The sequence below is a fragment of the Sitophilus oryzae genome, unplaced genomic scaffold, assembly GCF_002938485.1.
Source record: "Sitophilus oryzae breed Bouriz unplaced genomic scaffold, Soryzae_2.0 scaffold_1307_pilon_pilon, whole genome shotgun sequence".
NCBI lineage: Eukaryota > Metazoa > Arthropoda > Insecta > Coleoptera > Curculionidae > Sitophilus > Sitophilus oryzae.
In genome coordinates, this window is record NW_022145957.1 from 2,991,360 (window position 1) to 3,004,948 (window position 13,589).

Sequence of the window (13,589 nt, forward strand, 5' to 3'; positions counted from 1 at the left end):
TTTTACCATGATGTTTTACTGTATACTATCCATTTGTTGAATAATAAATAACAATTAGGGATATCGTTATTATTATAGTTTATTTTTTATACTAATCTATGTGATTAAGGTATTTGAAATAAGTATAAACATGAAAAACCGCTTACAATATACAAAACTAATTTTTTACGTCTGGACATGTAAAAAATGTAGAAAATTAGTTGGGATAGAAAATTAATTTTCTACGTGTACAATATATAACATTTTCAAAATACGGTACAATATATAACATTTTCTACCTACCCAACCCTGCGCATACTGGCCAATTTGAATTAAATCATGACATAAATAAATAGGGTTACGAATTTTGTTTTATTAAAAATTTAAAAAATCAACATAATTGTATTATACAGGGTAACAGAGGGGGTAACCTAGGCTAATCAGAATACCGTTTATATGAATAAATGGGCAAGATTTTATATAATTATAGATTATTTCACTGAGGAAGAAACAGTAGCATATGCTAGGATGGCATAGGGAGACACGACTCCCACTGTTTTTAGATATTTAAATATTTATGATATTACTAATTTTGGTTTTAACAATTTACATTTAACACAAAATGGTAATACCGAAAAATAAATTTATAAAATAATGTTCCTAATATTTTGAATTTTAACAGATTTACGTTTAACAGGAAAAATTAATACCCTTTTGTCCAAAGAAAAAAAATAAATATAGGTATGAAAATATCCCCTAATTTATTATTTACCGTATTCCACTATAGTAAGAGTCCAAAGCTAATAAAGCAATGTTAAAGATGTTTAGAAAAATGTGATGATTAAAATTTATAACTATCTTTTTTGCACGTTTTATTGGCTCTTTTGACTTTTTTACAATATGGCTATAGTAAAAAAAAAATCCTAAAATACTGACAAATTCTAACAAATTTCTCATAACTTAGTCAAAACTAAGACTTTTAGATTACACTATATAATTTTATTGCGGGCAACTTCGCGCAACCTTTTTTGGTAGATACTATATAGAAAGGCATTCATTAATATAGAAAAAAATTGGCGCCGGGAGGCACGTATAGCCGCCCATACTAAAATATGTTAATATCTCGAAAACTGCGATTTTGACTGATTTTGATGTTATTATAAACTAGTTTTTTCCCGCAACTACGTTCGCATTACACCTCGAATAGTTCATGCATTTATTTAAATGATTTACTTTGTATATAGAGCTAGTGAGCCTTACAAATGCCCTATTTAAACTATGTTTTTAAGAGTTTTAGAGCTACTCGTATTTCATATGAAAGTTATCAATTGTCGATTTTCTGGGTATTATACAGGGCAAGTCTTGAATAAGTGCAAATATTTTTAGGGCTGGTAGATCTCGATGAAAAACCATATTTGCTCTTTACCGTTTTTCAAATAACTCCAAAATAACTGAGTTATTTTACTTGAAAAATTTCCAGAAAAAATATTTTTTGCTTAAATTTTGAGAATCACTGCAGCTTTTCGGGTTTTTCTGTCTTGTAAATTTAATCTACTACCTATCTATGTTGTCATATTATCAAGAAATTATGGTTTTTAACTAAAAAATAAAAAAAATCCAAAAGGTTTTTCAAAAAATTTCAAATTTTCAAAAAAAATTACGCGAAAAAACTCATAATCGTGTTTCTGGGGTCAAATATACCTACTACCGCTAAGAATAATTGCACTTATTTAAGACTCGCTCGACAAAAAATCGAATAAAAATAAAATACTGCTAGATGTTATAGTAATGCATTTTCGTACAGTAAACATTCATTCCCTATTCTACTCCCTAAGATTATAAATTTCATAAAATCGCTTTATCCAAATAATTAACTCATGTCTTTTAAATGATCCTTTGTGCCAATTTTTATGTGTATAATCCAGAGGTCACCAAGTTTTATATAAATTTTTCCTAATTTTGCCCATCTGGTTGATGAATTTCAAAAATCTCTTCTAATTCTTTTTGTTGGATTTCATTCTTCTAGACCACATAGTAAGGAATTTTCATACAACAAATTGTTCCGACATAATTTTACTCTCTAAGAGGATGAATTTCCTAAAATTGCTTTGTGTAGCTAATTCACTAATGTCGTTTAAACGAACGTTCTAATATTTATGTATCTAAAGCTGGTTGTATGAACTGATCCCTAAAATATCTAAAAACTTGATATATAATCTAACTGACAAACCACTGACAATGATAAATAATTTATTTCTGGAGGTATTGTGTGTAGGTGTTTTTCAGGTATGTTTTAATATTTAGTCGATTTACACAAAGAAATAGCCATTCAACAATTTAAAAATATTTCATAACAAATCTACACATATATACCTTTCATTTAAAAAAAGAATCATCAAGATTGGTAAAGCAGTTTCGGCGGGATGGATGTAACAAAGAAACCCTTTGAGCTTTTATAATGTATGGATTTTGTTGCAAATATTATTCTTAATCTTAATTTGAAAACCGCGTTTCGCTAGCTACTGTAATTTTGGAGTTACGATTTTTTAAAATTTTTAACCCCCTCCCATACCCCCTTACCAACCCCCCACCCCACCAAAAACTAATGGCCAGATTCTCGGGTACCACAGTATTTTTGTGCCAAATTTGGTTAAAATCGGTTCAGCGGTTTTTGAGTTATCGTGTTACAGACGGACAGACGGACAGACAGACAGACACAATGAAAATATTTTGTATTTAGGTCATTTATGATCCAAGTAACTCATTTTGAGTGAAATTAAAAAAACTTTTTTTTGCCGATCCTAATAGCCTATCATACCTAGTGGTATGGTCGGCTAAAAAATGTGATATTGAAAATATGGTGAGAACACAAACAAAATGCTTTTTGTATTTTAATTTTTTAATTAATTCATTAAGAACATAATATTACCTAACTAATTATCTCATAAGATTTTTAAAATACAGACTTATACTGTCACTTTTTGGTATTAAATAAGTCCATATCCAAGTAATCCCATTACATAACTGCAGTTTTAGAATTTTAAAAAATAAAGCTTTTTAATACATTTAAGCACATCAATTGTATATCTATTCAACTGCACGCTTAAAACTTGCCAACGTTTTAATTAACTTTGACCTGTAATGAAACAATAAATGTGTCAAAATCATGGGTAACTAGTCTACTGGAATAGTAGAGTATCAGCACTGACATTTTTGTAACCAATTGCTAAAAGTAAATATTTCTATTTATGCCATGATTTGATTAGATTGGGCCAGTGTGCTGCGGTCGGCTAATGAATTTTATCGCTAATCATTTAATTTTGTTTTATTAGGAACGAGAAGTGCAATTGAAACAAGTATCACACAAGGAGCTACGGGAGGAAGTGCGTCTGAGCCATCATGTGTGTGTACGCCAAGAGGTGCTAAAGTTAAAAGCGATGAGCCTAGTGGAGAAGGTGAAGAGGAATCGAATCTACCAGAGTGCCAACGTACAGACAAAGAGTACGACTCTCGAACAATGAAGAAAAAGAAGCGACCAAAGAGGATGGGACAGTCTCCACCCACTCATCCTATCGGAGAAGTACACCGTGTGCCGGAGGAGAGAGTTACACCTACGTGGGGTACAAACTTATTAGATGTACGAGAACCTACGGATATAGGAAAAATAGAGACACCAACAGAAGAAGAAATTAAACTCGAGGAGGAAGTTTCTAGATTGTTAGAAGGTATTTATATACAATATGTTAACTTAGAATATGTAGGTGTTACTATATATAGAAAAAACATATATTTTTTGACCTAAAAAAAAAACAGTTAAGTTTGGATGTTTGAAAAATATCACTAGATCATTACAATCCATCAAAATAATTTACTTTAAACTCTACGAGTTTTTTTTTTTTTCTAACCATAGGCGGTTAGGTTAGCAGATGTATCATGTTAGTCAATAGTTTCATCCAGCTTAAGGCTCAAAGCCTCGTATGCCCACGTATATCTGTTCAGCATTTCTTGTAATTGCTGTATCGTTTTTACAACTAGAGCGCAATCATCAGAGCGTATTGAAGCTCTGTGATTAATTTTATACGTGTTATTGCCCTGAGTCTTATTATGTTGAACAGACTGCTGTCGTATTTGTATCTAATGCCCATTCCTTTTTCCTGCAGTTTGTTCTCCACCATGATGGAGAGCGCTGCCATGAAATTGTTGAATAGGAGAGGCGCTAAGACACAACCCTGTCTAACTGGTCTAACTCGTGTATTTGTTACGAAGGGATCGCTCAGTGATCCATTAGCATTAGGGGTGCAATGATATGGGAATTATTTGGTTGAAATATTTTTAGGATTATATTTTACAATAATTTTTTTATACAGAGACTAGATGTTTGTATTCTTATTGAAAATCTGAACATTTTTTTATAGTTTCGATATCTTGCATAATCAAACAACACTTTTTGCCTGTCGTCTGTAAAAAGACTTTATTTTATTTGGCATCCTGATAATTATCGCATAAGATATGGTAAAATTAGATATTTCTTTTGATACTGGGTAAGCTGAATACATTCGACATAATTCCTTTTTCGATAACTCAATTGTTTCTTGAAAATAATTCTGAGGTTTTCGCCACTTCCTAGAAGAAAAGCTAGACAATAAAACAAAACTATTTTTTGTAGACACCATTGCGTTGATCTAACGGAGACCGATTTGTCGATTTTCTATTTTAAGAGGAAAATAAATTTGCCTCACTAGAAGCAAATTTGCCAGTCAGAAGCAAAAAGAAACAAATAGAACATAAAAACTAACATATATTATATAATTTTTTAAAGATTTTTATATTTAATTTTTAATTTTGATAATAAATATTTCAGTAATTTATTTATTTATTAACAGTAGTCACTATACATTATTACTTTTCATGATAATTTTATATGCCTGGTCCCACTCATCGTCTTCTAATTCTTTTAATAGGTTTGTTCCACGCCTCTTGCTTTTTTCTGTTAATTTCCCACTTGTAGAATGTAGAATGAGTAAGAGGGGGGTTAATCAACGCGACCTTAAAGATCTATTGTGCCCCCCTTCCTTGAGTCATCACACAGTCTATAACCCATCATACCTCTGTTGTAGAGGGAAAGGGTATTTCCCATCCTCCTCTGACAACAGTTCTTCCTCCGAGCCGAGGGTACATACTCTTCCACGGTTGGAGTTTGGCCCTCCGTGCCGCCCTTCACAGTCGAGGAGCTTTCCTCCCGCTGAGGAACCCGTGAGGATTTTTTGCTATTTTTCTATTTGGTTCTTGTCCAATAGTAACATTTATTCTATCTTCTTGCACTCTCTGATTCAGCAGGTCGTACGCAGCTGCGCATCTGTTAATTTTATTGTAAAAATTTCGTATTTGGTTCGAGTTATTAAGGATAGTTATTTTATATATATTTTACTGGGTTTAATGTATCCATTTGGCTTTTTGTCCCGCTATATTGTTTAAAGTTCCTCCGCGAAATAGACAATGCCTCGTAAAATCTGTTGCATTTTCCAGTGCCTGCTCTATGTCCCTCTTCATTGCGATATTTTTCGGGGTTGATGCCATTGTCTTGCCTCATGATCATCTTCTCCACATTTGTAGCAGTGTTTTCTTCTATCCGGACCACTGCAATTCGCTGCAATGTGATTGTAAGACCAACATTTGTTGATAATAAATATTTTAGTAATTTATTTATTTATTAACAGTAGTCACTAACACTTACAATAGAAATATTTAAATTTAAAACAGCAGCTACCCGCTATAAACTGAAATAAGTAGAAATAGCAAAATAAAAACACTAAATCACCACAATACACCAAAACACTTTTACTTTTACACTGGACGCGCGTTTCGCTAACCATGTTAGCATCATCAGCAGATGATTATAAACTACGTTTATAATTAATTCTCTTTCAAAATAGTTTTTGCTTCGATTGTTTAAATGCTTCCTCATATTCTCAACACACAAGTTCAAGAAATGCAATACAAAAACTCGAAAATTTAGTTCTTAAAAGAACTGTTTGTGCTTAAAGGCACACTTTTAAAAAAAAGCTTTGAAAATCGGAAAAAACGAGAATTACTCCCAAAGATTCAACAACAACACGATATTATACAAAATAATGACTGACATGTATACCATTTTTACAGTTAATAAATAATAAAACTATTTCTGACTATGGTATTTAAAATTTAGATAGATAGAATATTAAAAAACGTACCGGTATTTGCAGACGCAGGCCCAAATTCAATAAAAACCAAAATTTTTCCTGCGAAAATCAGGCTTTTTTTCACAGAAAAGGTATTTTTTGATTTATCAACAATCATTGTCAAGTTGACAATATACAGGGTGTTTTCTAATTAGTCTAAAAAATTGTGATGTGATTCCTCATGTGTTCTTAAAACAATTTTTATATAACCATTAGGTCTAAAGTACTTCCTTTCTGATCTACAGGGTGTTAAAAATTAAAAAAAATCGATATTTTGCTTAAAATAAATGGTACACTACCGCTTTTTTTTAAAGAAAAAATATTTTTTTCTTGACTGGCCATCCTTTTTCAACAAAATTGATCTTTTGACTTTTTCTTGTTCATTAAACGGTTACCGAGAAAAAAATAAATATACTTATTAAGAGCCTGCCTTAAGCCGTTTTCTAACGATTGTTTATTTTTTAGATTAATTAGGAAACAGCCTTATATGCATATCACAGGGAACCAAATAAACTAGTAACCTCTAAAAATTATTTTTCCTACCACTAGCGACATACCGTGTTTTTAGTGAGTACTAAATTATTTTATCAAAATTTCACCATATAAGTTTCCAGGCAATGACGATAACGATCGCTGCACAAAATGACCAGCATTGGCAATAATAAAAATCGCTTTAAACTATTTTTTGCAGCTTTAATCTAAATAAAATATCTGTTACAATTATTTGATCTATAAAGTAAAATGAAGAGCTGCTCGGTATCTTAAATTATAGATACAACAAATTTAAACATTTTTGTCAAAATTTCATTTAGTCAGGTTTATAGGCTTTAGTGTCAATTTTGCTATGATTGATGACGTGCATCGGAAAATGTTTTGCGATTACCGTATTTAAAATATCTAAATAGAACTGTTCAAGAATATTAGTTTTTTACCAAATTAATATTAGGACTGGAGCAGATAAGGAAAGTTAGCCAGTTAGACAAATTCGTTTTACTGGTAAAATACCACTGACAAATTAGTCTCCGTTGGATCAACGTAGTGGTATTTACAAAAAATAACATTTTCATTTTGTAGCTTTTTCTCTAGTGGCGAAAAAAACAGAATTATAATCAAGAAATGCATCCGCCACAAAGCTGTAGACATTTACAACTCAATTATTATTGATATCGATAACTTGAAGTTCTTGCAAACTTTTTGACAAATTTAACAGTAAGCGAGTAAAATATTTGTAAAAACAGTAAAATATTTGTTATTCTGTTACAACATAAAAGTACAGGGTGAGTCTTAAATAAAGGCAAATATTTTCAGGGCTGGAAGATATCGATAAAAGAAACATATTTTCTCTTTACTGTTTTTCATATAAATCTAAAATAACCGAGATACTTTACATTAAAAATTTAAAAAAAATGTTTTTTGCTTAAATTTTGAAAACCACTGGATCTTTTCTGGGTTTTCGTTCTTATAAATTTCATTTACTACCTATGTTGCCATATATTATAAAGACATTATGTTTTTTAACTATAGGCCAGTCAGCGAGGGTTTTGGGATCCGAATTCTAAACACCTTCACCGATTGACGTGAAATTTTAATGGTGAATGGAGATATATGTAAGAGAAATAAAAGTTACATAGTAGCGATGTGCGCTTTCACTCTGGGGGTGAGTGCCACCCCTTCTCAGAAAGATGAATCGCCCATTTTAATTGCAAAAATTAAGAAAGGGATGAATTAAGCAAAAAATGTTCTATAAAATTTTTTCAGAAAATTCATATTTTTCTAGTTATTTAGGATTGAAAATGCTGATTTTTCATCTAAAAACTGCATATATATTTCTCTCACTTATATAAATAACTAAACGATTCATTTTTTGTTGATTACTTGCGTGTAAGAACCACCATTTTGAGCCCTTAAAACCCAAAAATCTCGTAAAAATGAAGAGTTCAAAATTGATCAACTATAGAGGTTAATTTGTAGCTCGTGTCATTTCCTACAAATTGATAGTTTTTTATTTTTATGATTTTAGTCATAGATTTTGTTGTTAGTTTTTTTCCGAAAAAATGAGGTGACCATTTTATTTTTATCAAAACTCCGCGAGTTTTTGAGCTACGAACTTGAAAAGACCTTTTAAAAAAGCATTTAAAAGGTCTTTTCAAGCACTTTAAAAACGGTCATATTTATTTTCTTCGAAAAATGTGTTCTTTCGCCATTATTTTACGGTAAAAGGTTGAATTTAATTTTCAAAAAATAAAAAATCAACTTTACAGAGTGATAACTCGGCTATTATTACACCTACGGTAACCTAAAAAAATGTTCGAATCGTTATTCCAAAAGCTTAATTTTTGCTTTATATGAGTTTTGCGATAAAAAGCAAGGTTTTTGAGTTATTTATGAAAAATGCAGTTTTTAGATGAAAAATCAACATTTTCAATCCTAAATAACTAGGAAAATATTAATATTCTGAAATAATGTTATTAAACACTTTTTGTTTAGAATAATACATCCCTTTATTGATTTAAATGGGTGATTTATTTTTCACCCCCGAGAAGGGCCGTCAAGCACCCTCAGAGTGCAAGCACACATCGCTAATATGTAACTTTTGTTTCATACATATATTTCTATTCACTGTTAAAATTTCACGTCAATCGGTGCTGGTTTCAAGAATTCGGAGGTAATACCCTATTTTTATCCTCGCTTACTGGCCGAAGACAGTTTGACCTGATTTGACATTTATTTTGATGTAGCAGAAGAAGACCAGGATGAAGACGAATCAGATGGAGGTGACGAATTTAAAGAGAGTACTCAAGATATGCTACATATTATTGATGAATGGAAACAACAGAAGATGGATAAACCTAAAAGACCGTCGCGTTTAGATAAGCTCGGCAGCAAAACAGGTATAAAAAAACCGTCAAGTATCAAAAAACCGAAGATACCTGTGAAGGGCATGAAACAACCTAAGTTGAAAAGAGCGATGGGCAAAAAGCCCGATAATTTGCCCGAAGAATTTGCTGGATGGACAGAGGAAGAATTGGAGGAAGCTGGTTTAACCTGGGCTGACTTAATGCCTATTGAAGATAATGTAGATGATGTATTGAAGGAAATAGAAGATCAGGTAATGGCTCAAGAAGATGACCAGCTATTTGAAGGAAGTCCTAATATTGTAAGTAAAATTTTCATTTATTCGAATAATTTTATCCGCAATGTTAGGTGAAATTTGACTTTGACGTTATAGTCTAAGAGCTGGCTACATAAAAAACCTTATCATCGTTACATGGCTAATTTTTCTTGTGAAATATCCTTTTGTGTAGCTATTGTGAAATAGTCATGTCTGCCAGTGCAATACCGGGGCTTAAGGCGATGGCGGCCAATCGAAAGAGTGAAATTTTGGCACTAAAAATATTATAAGGTGCACGAGTTATAATTGCGAAAATAGCTTTTATTTATTATTAAGAAACATGGAAAATTGTCGGCAGACATTTTTCTAGTCGCTAAAATGCCGGCAGACAACGCGAAAGAGGCATAAAATTTTGAAAAAATATGGCATACATGCATGCCGATTGATGAAATGTCATATTTATTTATTTTAAAAGCCGTATACAAAAGGGACAGATCGTGGCTAAATCAGCGGCAAATAAGGTAGGTGATAAACTGCACCCCTGTCTGAGTCCTTTTGATCCTGACGGAAGGATTCCGATAGGAACTTCCCCTGTCTGATAACTTTTTGGATTTTTGTACATATTCCAGATTGCATTGATATATTAGTCTAAGAGCTGGCAACGTTTCGAAAACCACCTCCAATTCTGGCAACGTTTTCGAAAAAGTATTTTAAGAAAGCTGGCTTTTTGATATATCTTAAAAACAAAGCTTTAAGAACCAATAATCATACATGCTTTTTTTCATTTTAAAAATTCATATTTACAATTTTTGTTTATTTTAATTTACAAAGTTTGGATGTAACAGTTTCATATTTCTGGGAGCAACTTGTTTCCATGGCTAACTAAGTGAAATTGTTTAAAAATTGTAAGAATTGGCTATAACTCAGTAATTTTTCGAAAGAAACATATTATAGCTTATATCGCTGAAAAGCTTAAAAATTGGCGCTTTTTATGAAGTCATGACCATCTATGGTTTCCGTTAAAAAAAACATATGTTTGTGTCACATATCAGAAATTACAGGCTTTAGAAAAAAAAAACACATCACAAAACAAACAGATCACAGTCTTATTACAGATGTAATTATCTACAATTTTTAATTCGTCAATTTTAAGATGTTGAAAATCGTGCATTTTTTTAATTTTCCTGTATATTTTAGAAAACTTTTTAGACTGCCTATTCGCCGCAAATTTACCCACGGTATTGTTTCTTAATCTACCATGCTTACGGCTTTACTCTATGGTTACGACACTAAAAGAATGTATGCAAATACAGATAAAAAAACTGGTGGCTAACAAAATTATTTAAAAATAAATCAATTTCTTTTTAAATTTGAATAACTCGGTTATTTGCTATTTTGGACGTATTTGGAAAACGGTAAAGAGAAAATATGTTTCTTTTATCGACATCTACCAGCTCTGAAAATATTTGCACTTATTCAAGACTCACCCTGTAGAGTAATATCGTGCTTTTGATATCTGCCTACTGCTGATTGAGCCACGATTTTTTTGTCTGCTCTTTTGCATACGGCTTTTTAAATAAATAAACATGACATTCTACCAATCGGCATCATGTATGCGATGATTTTTTTTGTCAAAATTTCATGCCATTCTCGTTGTCTGACGGCATTTTAGTCACGAGAAGAATGTCTGCCAACAATTTTTCACGTTTCTTAGGTTAGGTTAGGTTAGGTTGCTGGGGTTTGGGATCATATTTGATTACTCACTCGGAGGTCTTGGGCCCATTGCGATACCCCTGTATTGTTTTATCAAACCTTCCTCTCATTCTTTCTTTGAGTTAAAGCACTTCCAGCTCTTTGCAAAGTTCCCGAAGTTGCTGATGTTGGTTTCTGCTGCTTCCTCTAGTCCCTCCAAAAAACCTTGCCCTAAAGTTTTAAAGCGTCGCTATTCCAGTGCCGGGCAGGGGCACAGCAGGTGCTCTATGGTTTCTTCTTCCTCTCCGCATTCTCTGCAGTAGTTGTCATAAATTTTCCATCTCACGAGGTTTACCCCCGTGGGACAAATGGAAAATCATGTTTGGTGAGCATATAATCCGTTTTCTGGTCTAGCAGATGTGGACTCGTGTTCACCATGATTTTCCCTATCACTGGCAATATCCTCGAGTGACCGTAGTTCGTCTGGTTCCACAGATTGGATTCCCTTAATCTTAGGGCACCCTTAGCGGCCTGATCCTTCACGAGCCAGTCGATTGATTGCAAGTCCAGAATTGCTTCTAGCGCAGCTTTCGCTGTGTTGTTCCTTGCACCAGTTGTACCTAGAGCTGCTAATCGCTGTACTTTTGTGAGGCTTTTTCTATCAGTCTCTTTAAGTACCGCTTCCCACCATATTAGTGCTACATAAGTGATAATTGGTCTAACTATAGCAGTGTACATCCAGTGTATAATGTACGGTTGCAGACCCCATCTCTTTCCAAATAGTTTTTTACATGCATAGAATGCATTTATTCCCTTTATCATCGTGTCCTCCGTGTTCCTTTTCCAGGAAAGCTTTGAGTCCAGAATTATTCCTAAATATTTTGTCTCCTTAGCAAGTACAAGTGTCTTCCCTTCCAGCTTTGGTAGCTTGAACTTGGGTATTTTGTATTTTCTTGTAAACAGAATGAGTTCGGTTTTGTCTGGATTGATGCTCAAACCATTCCTTTTTGCCCATTCCGTTAGCTTCTTCAGAGCAGATTCCATGATGTCACTGATCGTGTGCAAGTCTTTGCCAACGATCAATATTACTACGTCGTCTGCATATGCCTTTATCCTAATACCCTTCATTGTAAGGTCTGAAGTCTTTAGGTAAAGAGTGGCTTGGTTTACTCGCCTTGGGTATGAAGACCACTTTTACCTCTCTCCACTTCTTTGGAATATGCCCCTAATATAGGCATTCCCGGAAGATCCTGGTTAGTAGGATATTGATGCTCCTTGAAGCTTTCTGCAGCATGATTGGTGGTATTTCGTCCACTCCTGCCGACTTGTATCGGCTAAATAAACGAATTGCCCATGCTACCCTCTCCTCTGTGATGGTCCTGCTGATCTTCTCCCTCTTCTCTACTTCGTCCCCTGATCCATTGTCGTCTCTCGACTCTTGCCGATCGATTTCGTTTGGTTCAGGGTCCTTGCAGCCTGGGAAGTGGGTCTCCATTAGAAGAATGGGGGTCTCGGCGTTGGATTCAGTACACGAATCGTCTGGTCTCCTGATGTTGCTTGGTACCATCGGTTCTTTGGACAGTACCTTCCTCAGTCTGGCCGCCTTGTTGGTGTCCTTGATGGACTCACTGAATTCCTTTCGATACACATTTAGCCTCTCTTATTTTCTTTTTATATTCGTTGAAACACTTTCTATAAACGTCACAACTTTCTTCCGTTTTCTCCTTTTATGCTTTATTGTATAGCTTCTTTATTCCTGTTCTAGTCTGCCGTAACTCCCCGTTCCACCACGGTTTGGTGTTTTTACTGGGTCGGCTAACAGGGCATGAATTTTTAAAAGCTCTAACAAGCACTTCTGCTAATTTCTCAACCGTATTGTCGATATAGTCGCGATTCGGTTTCTCCGGCATATGGGTTAGTTCCCCTTCGCTAGAATACCTATTCACGAGTTTCTCATATTTACTCCAGTCCGTCTTTCTAGGATTACTATAAGGTTTAACAAGCGAGACTTCTCGTTTAATCTTAAAGAGGATTCTCCTACGGTCGGAGAAGGATCTTTCCAGATCAACCCTCCAATCCTCGACTATCAACACCCGTCCCTCCGTGGTCAAAGTTAGATTTAAAACTTCCTGCCTAAGTTTCTCTGCAAGCGTTGGCACGTTGCCTCTGTTGCATATAGTAAGGTTATTAGAAAGTATAAAATCCATTATCACCTCTTTCGTTGATATCCTTGCTCCCCCATTGGACGTGATGGGTGATGGCCGTTGGCGTCACATCCTATCACCAGCTGTTGGCCCATTCTTCTGGCTTCTCGAACCAGATTTCGGACCGCTTCCGGCGGGGGATTCTCTTCGTCATATGGCATATATGCTCAGACCAAGTTTGAATCCCTTTTGGTCCTCGCACGTGGCCACGCTCAGGGCCCGAATTCTGTAATTTTGACATAAAAACGTTACGCTTTCAAAGCGGTGAGCGAAAGTATGCGATAAGCGGAACGTCCAGCAGTCGATTTTGGTATTCTCGTTGCTCTGCGAATCGTTTTCTTGATACGCGTTGAGCATATATTGACAGCATCGTAATTTCGCAGG

The 13,589-nt window shown here is 34.1% G+C and overlaps 1 protein-coding gene across 1 annotated transcript in view; it reads left to right on the top strand.

Annotated features, from left to right (window-relative positions):
* Positions 1–13,589, top strand: part of LOC115874949 — a 229,193-nt gene that overhangs the window by 25,442 nt on the left and 190,162 nt on the right. The window contains exons 4-5 of the mRNA XM_030890257.1: positions 3,312–3,704; positions 8,936–9,354. Of these exons, the coding sequence (XP_030746117.1) occupies positions 3,312–3,704; positions 8,936–9,354 (812 nt within the window). The remainder of the gene's footprint in view (positions 1–3,311; positions 3,705–8,935; positions 9,355–13,589) is intronic.